Source organism: Amphibalanus amphitrite, unplaced genomic scaffold, assembly GCF_019059575.1.
Source record: "Amphibalanus amphitrite isolate SeventyFive unplaced genomic scaffold, NRLGWU_Aamphi_draft 001956F_arrow, whole genome shotgun sequence".
In the NCBI taxonomy this organism is placed as follows: Eukaryota; Metazoa; Arthropoda; class Thecostraca; order Balanomorpha; family Balanidae; genus Amphibalanus; species Amphibalanus amphitrite.
The window spans coordinates 1-11,276 of NW_024883449.1; the positions used below are offsets into that span (position 1 = coordinate 1).

At 55.8% G+C, this 11,276-nt stretch overlaps 1 protein-coding gene across 1 annotated transcript; it reads left to right on the forward strand.

Moving 5' to 3' along the window:
- Positions 1 to 3,128: 3,128 nt before the first annotated feature.
- On the forward strand, positions 3,129 to 11,010 carry LOC122375916 (protein HIRA-like). The gene is made up of 6 exons (XM_043355496.1): positions 3,129 to 3,143; positions 3,231 to 3,494; positions 3,971 to 4,361; positions 4,701 to 4,903; positions 5,318 to 5,521; positions 9,494 to 11,010. The coding sequence occupies exons 1-6, from the start codon at positions 3,129 to 3,131 to the stop codon at positions 9,587 to 9,589; spliced, it is 1,173 nt and encodes a 390-aa protein (XP_043211431.1). The 3' UTR covers positions 9,590 to 11,010.
- The last annotated feature ends 266 nt before the right edge of the window (positions 11,011 to 11,276 follow it).

Below are 11,276 nucleotides of genomic sequence, written 5' to 3' on the forward strand. Positions count from 1 at the left end.
TCGGTTTTCGTGCGCATGCGCGAAGCCTGCGTCGCCTCTGTTACGACACTGCAGGTCATACCCGCCTGAACTCACCAGAAAGATCCGATTAAACTAATTATTAATGAATGGTATGGATATGGGACGATGCGGGTGTTTTTTTGCGGCGGCGGTGTTTGCGTTTTTTGCGGTGTTTGTGTTTTGCGGCGGACGCGCGTTTTTTTGCGGCATTTTGTGCGGTTTTCGGCGGGCGGGCGATTGTTTTTTTTTTTGCGAAGTTGGCGTTTTAGGCGTGCGTTTTGCGGTGTTTGCGTTTGGCGGCGGGCGGGCGGTTTTTCACAATTAAAGTCCCAACCTTCGGATCCGCAGTGCTGTTCGACAAGCGCTGCCCGGGCCTATGGATAGGGGATGCACGGGTGAAACTATTGTTTATGTTGTGTTCAGTCGGGTAATTCTGAGTTACTCGATGACGTACTTACTACTTATATGGGGATCGGTCATGTGTTTATTAAATGTGTGCTGTTTAGGTTAGAAACATGTGTAGGCAGTTTATGGGGCAACAAAACGGTTGACAGACTTATATACAAGCACTGCTGGATAGGTAAGGTAGAAATGATATTGGACAACTGCCCCGCCAGGATCAGCAAATCGTGGGTATCGTATTACATAACTTATTATGCCCTCTACGGTATCCATGCCGTTCGTAACAAGCCCTGCACCCCACCTGCCTACCCCCGGACGCTGACCCGCCCCCCGTCTCCCCCCCAGGCGATCACGTGCGCCCGGTTCAGCAGCGCCATGCTGCAGCGTCCGGGCGAGGGCCGGCGCGCGCCGTACTGCGCCTGCGCACTGGGCTCCCGTGACCACGGCGTCTCCGTATGGCTGACATGCCGAAAACGGCCGCTGGTGGTGGTCCACGAGCTGTTTGACGACTCTGTGATGGACCTGAGCTGGCACCCCGGCCGGCGGCTGCTGATCGCCTGCAGCAAAGATGGCACCGTGGCGGCCATGAGGTCAGAGGGGAGAGAGGGAGGGAGGGGGTACAAAGGGACGGAGTAAGCAAGCTGATTGTTTTTTTTTTCAGTAGCCTGACAGAAATGATAAATCATCTTTCGACTGGCACAAGCTCTCAGTCCCTCAGTCCTCCACTCTTTGACGAACCTGATCCCTTTATTATTTTGTCTGACCTGGCCTTTTTTCAAACCCTGTCTGACTAGTGGCTTGACCTTCTGATCCCTTTGGTCTAATCTGACCCTGTGACCACTTCCATATTTGGACATGGCCTCTTCCCTCGTCTAAGTTAACTCCCTGCCCCTCCCGTTCCCTCAGTTTCACGGTGGAGGAGCTGGGCGAGGCGATGTCTGCTGACGAGCGGACCGCTCTCCGGGAGAAGCTGTACGGCCGGGCGGCGCTGCTCAGCCGCCGGCCCGGCCAGCAGGCCGCCCCTCAGCTCATCGAGTCGCCGCTGCTGCTGAGTGTCCGGGAACAGGCCGAGAAACAGTCGCCGCGCCCGGCCGCGCCGCCCGGTCAGGGGATCTCACAGCCGCCCCGCCAGCCGGCGGCCGGCGAGCCCGCGCCGCCCGGAACACCCTCTGGCGGCGGTGCGCGAAAACAGATCGAGTGCCGCACGCCCGACGGCAAGAGGAGGATCACGCCCATGTTTGTCTCCAGTCAAGGTAGGTGGGAAATAGTGGGGCTTTCAAATCAACGACCCTCGGCTTTGTCGTGAGAACGTAATCCATTGTCGCACATGATTCTCAATTTCAAACAAGCTAGGCAAAGGCTGTAAAATTTAAACGTGTTCAGACATGAGCTGCATTCATTGATGTTATAAATATCGCCCAGCTTCGTGGGTTCTGTTGGCGTAGTAAAGACAGGCGAAACGTACTACCGCACGCTTCTATCTTCTGTGGTCATACTTGTTTTTCTTTCGTACGGTGTTTCCCATGCTCACACTGCCACTTATTCAGAGCGGTCCCCTAACTCTCTCCCCCAGAGGTGACCCCGGATCTGGCGTCTCGGTTCTCTGGCTCCGAGGAGCTCCCGTTCACCAGCTCGACCGGAGCCGCCGCCACTGTGGAGGTCGAGAGACTGGATACAGTGGTTACACCCCAGGTAAGGAGAGAGAGAGAGAGGGGGGGATGGAGAGGAGCCGCCGCCACTGTGGAGGTCGAGAGGCTGGATACGGTGGTTACACCCCAGGTACGGAGAGAGAGAGAGGGAGAGAGAGAGAGAGAGAGAGAGAGAGAGAGAGAGAGAGAGAGAGAGAGAGAGAGAGAGAGAGAGAGAGAGAGAGAGAGAGAGAGAGAGAGAGAGAGAGGGGGAGGGAGAGCTGGAGCCGCCGCCACTTTGGAAGACGTCGAGGCTGGATACAGTAGTCACTCCGCAGTTATGGAGAGACAGACGACAGAATCGCTGCACTGAAAGTGAAATCAGCAAAATGAGTTCCTTTTGATTTATGATTCTTAGCTACGATATTACCTTGACTGTAAATGAATGTTTTTTTTTTTTAGTCTGAGTTTGAAGCTCATCTTTGTACGACATGTGCGGGAATCATAGGCGTTCCCTTTAAATGGCATATGTTTGACGTCCCTCCTTGTATTACGGACATTCTCCATCTCTTGCATTGTCAACTATCCCTTTCTCCGTATCACATGCCGCTTTACAGCATCACGCATTCCTCTCAATATCACGAGATCGCGAGCTCGTGTTAACGTGTTATCCCGTTATTCTTCGCCGTATCATGTATCCTTCTCTCCCAGCCTCACGCTCACCCCTCACTCTCTCTCCGCTCTGCCCAGGTATCGGAGAGCCGCAGTCAGCTGAGCGCAGCACCAGCTGCCGTCGAGGCGACCCCGCCACCACCGGCGGCGACGGCGGCGGCGGCAGAGGCCGCCTCCATAGCGGTGAGCGCGCTGAGGGGACGGATGGGGATGTGGGAGTGATTGTAGGGGCGCAGTGTTAGCCGTAGTAAGGGGCTGACACGGTGGATTTTAATGATACGGAAGACGTCCTACAATGGCAGTCCTGACTTGAGATTTCGATAGGACCTTAATTTAAGTCATGCATAATGAAAATATGAAATAGTTGGAAACCAACAGTTGCAAACATTGTTTGAATACCACTGTCGGTGTTCTAAAAAAAAAAAAATGTACAGCTTCAACGTAAATTTTTAGGTTGTCTGCTCTGGCGATAGCCAGGAGCTTTGCATTGGTCGTTTGCTGTGACCTATTACGACCCTCGTCCCTCAGGTCAAGCGGCGAGCCAGCACCGACCTCCGCGTGGCCTCCAAGCGGCTCCACACCTCCCCTCCACCGGCGCCGCCGCCGGCTCCACCGCCCGCCGTCAGCGCCACCTACACAGCGCCGGGGGCGATAGTAGCGCCTCTGGCGGCGGCCGGCCGACTCACCGCCGTGCTGCCGGCCGCCGGTCCCGAGCTGCCTGAACTGCAGCTGGAGGCGGAACACGGCGGGACGGCCGGACTGCACCTGCTGACCTGTCGGCAGGGCGCGGAGGTGAACAGTGGGGACGGGTCCGAGGGAGGTATCAGAGACCTGTTGACAGGGGTCAGCTCACAGGTCAGTAGTGGGACCGGTCAGAGCCGGGACTTCTGCTCGCCTGCCGATAGGTGCGGGTCAGAGGGCATCTACGACTTATGCTGCTGACCTTTCGGTGGGGATGGGTCAGAGGGATCTTTAGGGGCATTGTAAGGTCATAGTTTAAGGGACTGCTGTGGTGAGCACTGAGCAGAAGTGTACACTGTGTGCAAAAATGTGAAACAATCAATGCAATGCGCCCTGTGTAGCGTTCTTGCTGTTTCATTTTGTTGTCACTGAATCTGTTTCGCCATTTGTACTGATCTGATGGTGCAGTATTTTACATACCCCCCCCCCCCCGGTCCTCAGTTCCGCTGGCGGACGGTGCTCTCCTCCCCTGCGGTGGCTCTCCGCTGCTGTCTGTTGAATGCTGCCCCCCCCCCCCCCGCCCTCAGTTCCGCTGGCGGACGGTGCTCTCCTCCCCGGCGGTGGCTCTCCGCTGCTGCGAGGAGCGCTGCCTGGCCTGGACTGCCGACGGCTCGCTGCTCTGCCTCTCTCGCGCCGGCCGGCTCCTCCTGCCCCCTCTGGCCATGCCGGGGCCCGTGGCGCGAGTGGCCGCCCGCGGCCGGCACGTGCTGGTGGTCACGTGCGCCGCGGAGGTGAGCACGTGGGACGTGCGCGCGGTGGCGGCGCGCGTGCGCCGGGAGCCGGCGGCGCATCTACTGCGCGGCGGCGCGCGGCTGACGGGCTGTACGCTGACCGAGGACGGGCGGCCGGTACTTGTCGTGTCCTCAGGCAGGGCGTACCTCTACAGCGAGACCATGGCCGGCTGGCAGCTGGTCACCGGTGAGTGGCGGAGGGGAAAGAGTGAGAGGAGGAGAGTGAGGGGAGGAAGAGAGTGGTGGAGGGAAGGACAGAAATGGCAAGTGAAGCGGATGAGAGAATCGGGGCCATGGGCTCTCAGAAGTGGGTCGGAAACGGATGGAACATCTTTGCTTGAGGAGGGAAACTTGAGAAGTGTGTTGATGGTATAATAGTACACGATGCTCCTTTTGTTCTCGAGCTCTCGTAAAGTAGTCTTCGTTCGTCTCTTTTTATGCCTAGGGTGATATACTTTCATTATGACCTAGTAGTTAGTAGTTGAGGCACCACAGCTCATTTATCTCACACACGCTCTCTCCCCAGACGGCCGTGCGCCGGGCGCCGCCCTGTCCGAGGTGCAGCCGCAGCTGCCGGCCGCCCCTGCCAGCGGTCAGGCGCTGGCTGTACTGATGGCCCAGGTGCGTCGGCTGCGGCCGGCCGCCCCCGCCGCCGCCCCCGCCCTGGCGGCCGCCGCCGCCGACCCCCAGCTGGCTGCCGACGCCGCCGCCTCCTTCCTCGATTCGCAGGTACGTCCGTGTACTTGAGATGGCGATATGAATTGCCTTGGCGGGTGGTGTTATGTGGGAACAATCCTGCGTGTGGAAACAATGCTATTTTTTTCTTATGTAATCATCCCGCATCTGCAGGTATACTATGCCTTCGACTCTGTCTCACACATCTAAGCTTTACTAATCTTGCGGGTTTTTTATCCCTTATCCCGTAGCTCGTGTTATTTTGCATTCGGCCTCTCACCCACTCTGACCCCGGGTGGCAGCTGCGGTGGCTCTTGGTTCCCTAGGGGAGTACTCACTGTAACCTCTGACCCGTGACCTGACCCCAGATGGCAGCTGCGGTGGCTCTCGGCTCGCCGGGCGAAACTCGCTCTGGCCTATGACCTGACCTCTGACCTGACCTCTGACCCGTGACCTGACCTCTAACAGGTGGCCGCTGCGGTGGCCCTGGGCTCACCGGGCGAGTACTCGCTGTGGCTGGCGGCTCTGTTCCGTCAGCTGGCCTCCTGCGGGGACGAGGCTCGGCTGAGGGACCTCTGCGAGCGGCTACTGGGGCCGGCCCACTCCGGCGCCAGCCTCAGCGCCAGTCCGACCGCTGAGCTGGGGCTGGACGGCAGGACACTGCTCAAAGAGGTGGGTAAAGAGGGACGGCAGGACACTGCTCAAAGAGGTGGGTACTGGACGGCATGAAACTGCCCAAAGAGGTGGGTATAGAGGACAGGACAGATGTGGGGACGGCAGGACACTGCTCAAAGAGGTGGGTACAGACGGCAGGACACTGCTCAAAGAGGTGGGTACAGACGGCAGGACACTGCTCAAAGAGGTGGGTACAGACGGCAGGACACTGCTCAAAGAGGTGGGTACAGACGGCAGGACACTGCTCAAAGAGGTGGGTACTGGACGGCAGGACACTGCTCAAAGAGGTGGGTACAGACGGCAGGACACTGCTCAAAGAGGTGGGTACTGGACGGCAGGACACTGCTCAAAGAGGTGGGTACAGACGGCAGGACACTGCTCAAAGAGGTGGGTACAGACGGCAGGACACTGCTCAAAGAGGTGGGTACAGACGGCAGGACACTGCTCAAAGAGGTGGGTACAGACGGCAGGACACTGCTCAAAGAGGTGGGTACAGACGGCAGGACACTGCTCAAAGAGGTGGGTACTGGACGGCAGGACACTGCTCAAAGAGGTGGGTACAGACGGCAGGACACTGCTCAAAGAGGTGGGTAAAGTTTTACTGACATAGGCGGAAGAACACTTTGTGAGACCTTCATAGGCGGTCCCAGGGGGGGGGGGCACGGGGGCCATGGCCCCCCCTTTGGTGCTGAAAGGTGGGGCCATACTATCTTTTGGCCCCACCTTTCAGATCGAACAAAAGTCCTAGAAAAGCTTTTTGTATGTTTCATTTTCTTTCTTGCGCCATCAAAGGACGTAAATTTCACTCATGTGTGGGCTCAGTTTCGTATTCTGTCAATTTGGCGGTCAGCGTCGCTGGCACCGGTTCACGAGTATGGCCGGATCTTATATGGAATATCAGCGTGGGTTTACTTGAGACTCTCGTAGGCCCAGCAATGGCTGGCATGAGACCCTCTTCCCAGTGGCGGGTGGGCCCTGCCAAATGAGCGTGGCTCTACGACACTACAGGGTGTCCGGAAAGTCCTGGCGCTTCTTTTGGACGCCGTGTAACGCGCGCTGTGATTATTGGACATTCAGCCAATCATCACAGACATGACCCCTCGTTGATTGCTCAGCCAGGGGTCGTGTAAATATGACCTTGAAATCGTTTTCAGTGATGGGTAGATGGGCGAAGATGCGCCTTGTCGCTGAATGCCTGCGCGCGGCGGCCGGGTGCGACTTGAACGAGGCGCGAGTTGCAGCGCGATGCGACGTTTTTCGATGAATGGTTTAGCAGGTAAAGGTTTTTTTCGACTCGGGAATTCCTTAAAAAATATCCTCAGACCGTTTCGAACGCGATATGGGAACGGAGCAGCATTTCAACGCGGCAATCGAAGAAAGTGCGGGGGTCTGATGGACAAAAATGTCCCATCATCTTCGTCAATGTCGAATAAATGAATAACAGGCTGGCCCACGAGGGGTTCCTGGACAGCCACATCAACCCGAGGGTCAAGACGACATGCCCTAAGGGTCACTTCGCATTTCAACAGCACAGAGCACCCTCCAACAACGCCGCCGCCATTCAAGCTAAACTGACAGAGGAGCTTGCCGGGCCAGATCACCGTGGCGAAATGAGATTAGGCCGCCTTATTCTCCTAACCTGACCCGCTCGACTAAGGCGTGCTACGCGTTTTGTAGAACAGGATCTAGGCCATTTCTCACCCCAACCTGGAGTCGCTGAAGACTCGCATCATGACAGCATGGGAGGACCTGGAAATGCCCCGCATCGTCAAAACCCGCAGACGCTTCCTCCCCTACGTCGAGGCCGTCGTCGGCGCCGACGGTGGTTACATTGAATGAGCACGTAGCGGAAGCATGTGGCTTGGTGTCCCTGGTCATTGTTTTGATCCATTGATTAGTATCTATGAACCAATGGCATTTGTTTTAGAAAATGTTGAAAAGCGCCAGAACTATCCGGACACCCTGTAAAGTAAGACCTCATGGGTTGGTGCGGTGCACCTCAGAAGCCCGGTGGTGACGCCGTATGCCGGCTTGGTTTCTGAAGGATTAGTGTGGAATCTCCGGGGCCTGCATAGAGTTTGCATTAGCTAGTATGCAATTTCAGAGGCCTGTATGCATGTAATGTGTACATACACAGTGGCGGTCGCGGGGGGCATCAGGGCCATGCCCCCCCCCCCCCAAGGCACATAAAGGGGGCCATCATATCATTTGCCCCCCCCTCAAGCAAGCGATGGGCCCCCCGATAGGTGTATGGGACCCTGGCCCTGATTCGATCGTCACGAGGCTAAAAAAAAAACACGCCCAGCTATTAATATAGCTCCCACACCGGTCTTTGATCGTCCAACACTGACCTCTGAGGGAACTTCAGTGGCGGTCAAGCGCCCACGTTGACCGCTAAGAGCCCATATCGACCTCTGAGGCCCCACATCTGACCTATGAGGACCCCTAACCGGCCTCAGGGGCCCCAACCGGCGTCTGAGGGTCTCACACTGGTCTCTAGTGACCTTATTGCTGTCTCTGGTGCCCCAAGACGAACATTTAGGTGCCAATGAGGGCCCCGCATTGGCTGCTGAAGACCCGACGCTGGCCTCTAAGGGCCTGCATTGGCCTCTGAGGAGGGCTCATCTTGGCCTTTGAGGGCCCTCTGCTGGCCTCTGGGTTCCAACGACGGCTCATTCCGGTCTTTTAGGGCCCCACGCTGACCTCTGAGGGCCCCATGTTGGCCTGTAATGAGTAGGACATAAGCCTCTGAGAGCCCAACTCGGTCTCTGATGGTCTCAAACTACTGGCCTTTGCAGTTTGCAGGCCCTGTACTGGTCTCTGAGGGCCCTAAACTGGCCTCTAAGTAAAAACATACATGGGTGGGCTTCTGAAGATCACAGGGCTCACGCAGACTCCTGCACAGCCGTAAGTTGGTCCTGATCGAGATTACTTTACGTCCTGATGGTCCCGCGTAGATTCCTTAATATTTCGACGTCGGGACCCCATGAGCCGGTGTGGGTCCTGGGGCTGGCAGAGACTGATTAAGTCCTTAGGGCTCAGGGACAGTCTTTTTAGCAGTAGGACTATAAGGCAGGTTGAGTGAGTCCCAATAGAGCCGTTGCGAGGCCCCGCGCGAGTCGCGCGCGGCCCTCAGATGCCAATTTTGAAAACCAGGAACCTGTGGGGCCGGGGGTCTCCAGAGGTCGGTGTACCTACTTTCTCCCGCCGCTACACATCTATATGGGTAAATGTCATAGTCTGAAAATGCTCTCTGGGTTTCACATGCTTGTTCAAATCCAGAGGTATCCGTACTTTTCCGAATTGTTTTATTGTGGTAAGGTCATGAATCCGCGTGCCCGACCTTCCAGTATATGCTACACCGATCCGTCGCCATGGTGCAGTTGCCCGACCTGTGGAAACACCGTGGGACGGGAAATGGAACTGGTGCTTTTGCCTTAAATTGAGCTTAAAGATTTCACGCAAGAATGAGGTGGATGAAGCATAAGTAATGCCAACTGCGCGGCGCCTCGTGGACGTAAAAAATTAGCCGATCACCCCCCCCCCCCCCCTCCGGTGACTGATAAATGTTATGTCCCGCGAGTATGACTTTGGCCCCCCCCCCCCTTTTGCTAGCGGCTGCGACCGCCAGTGGAGACCTTACGCCTTTTTCGGACTGTTATCGTCCTTGCTTGCATTTGGGTGGTTTGTTGCCCTCGCTTGCGTCATTTCAGTTATGTATTTCGATGAAACTCAAGTGCCTCGATTTTAGTAGCCCCATGAAAGGTGTAACATGGAAAATGCGTGGTCTTGTAAATGGTTCCGCAGCTTGACTGATAAGTACCAGATATTTCGAACGAGGTCACACGGGTGCCATGAGGTCTGTACCGTATTTCCGTATTCCGATGACTGTGCGTTATCAAGCCACAATCGCTGTGTGTACATATCTGTCTCGCCGCTGACCCTATGCCGGCGCGTCTGTGTCGGCAGCTGCTGCCTCTGCTGGTGTCCCACCTCAGTCTGCAGCGGCTCTACACCGAGATCAAGGACCAGCTGGACTGTGTAGAGCTGGCCGACTCAATATAGGAGGCGTCCCGTCCCACCTCTACACAGAGATCAAGGACCAGCTGGACTGTGTGGAGCTGGCCGACTCCATATAGGTACAGAGGGAGAGGCGGCCACCTCTACACCGAGATCAAGGACCAGCTGGACTGTGTCGAGCCGGCCGACTCCATATAGGTACAGAGGGAGAGCCTGCCACCTCTACACCGAGATCAAGGACCAGCTGGAATGTGTCGAGCTGGCCGACTCCATATAGGTACAGAGGGAGAGCCTGCCACCTCTACACGGAGACCAAGGACCAGCTGGACTGTGTCGAGCTGGCCGACTCCATATAGGAGCCAGGAGGCGTCCCGTCCCACATCTACACCGAGAGAAAGGACCAGCTGGACTGTGTGGAGCTGGCCGCCGAGCTGTAGGAGCAGAGGGAGACCCTGCCGCCCTCCTGAGGCCGTGCACAGGACGTGGTGCGGTTACTGAGGCGGGGAACACATTGCCACACTGCTGGACGGGTGGGGTTTACTCGGGACCCGGTGACCGGCGGTTTAAACGAGCTATGCAGCTAACGCCTGTGTTCAGATGAGGCTGAATAGTCGGTGTAGCGTGTTACATTTGTACAGTGGTTTAGTGTACATTTGTAGGTACTGCTGGATAGGGCAGGTTTTTGACAAGTCTACATGGATTGAAATCCGCGCGTCCCTGTATCCTAGATACCGTACGGCGGCTCCGTTAATGGCGGCCGTCAGGTGCTGCCAATCGGACACCCATTCCACTGAGCTAACAGTTACACTACGGCGTACTGACGTGACGTTCCGCGTCATATGACGTCAATGTCCTGCCGTCATCTAGCCATTGTTACACCCATTCACTGCCACTTGGTCACTGCCCTGGCCCAGTCTCTTGGTCGCTCGAGATGAGTAAAACGTGTTCTACGCTGTAGGTTCGCCGGCGTGTTGCAAGGCAACCGGCAAAGCACGCAGGCTGAACAATCTCCCAGTCAAGTGGTAGCTCTGGAGGTTCATAGAGATTTGATAGTGAGGCTGTTGGTTTTGATATGTTCTGTATCAAACGCCGAGAATAAGTGATTTTGTACGATATGTCCGAAGTACAAAGGTTGTGTTTTTCGAAGCGGGAATGTTAAATGGAAGCCATTGTCCGCTTTTCGAATCAATTTGAGTTGTGCTTTTGTTTTGTCGATAAATAGGTTGATTTTGGCATTTATTGCCGATTGTTTCGTGACATTGTATTTTGTCAGTCAACTCATTTCATTTTGCGTCGTTTACTTGTGCTGGTTGTTTTGTGCGGCTTGTTTTGAAGGGTACGTATGCGCTTGCACTGCGCTGTACTGAGAGAACAGAGGTTGGGAGTTGCCAAGTAAAGTAGTTGCCAGATGGGCAGATGCTACTGTTATCTGTGAAAGCTGGTGAAAATATAATTGTTTCATGACAGGTTTTTGTTGTAACATAGCTGTTGTCTCAAACTGCCAATGAATTCTTCATACGTTTACGGCTTTCAATAATTGGCAAGCCTTCCAAGTTCGATTTAGTGACGTCAGAAGTTGTGCGGCTAGGTGTCTGACTAGCCGTTAATCCGAGCTCCGACGAGTTGCGATTATTTCGAGTTAGTAACTCGCACTGGGTAATGGATGCTTTGCCTCAGACGGATCATAGTCTCGTCGTTTTACGAACTTCTACCGCGGTTACTGGGGTTTGTG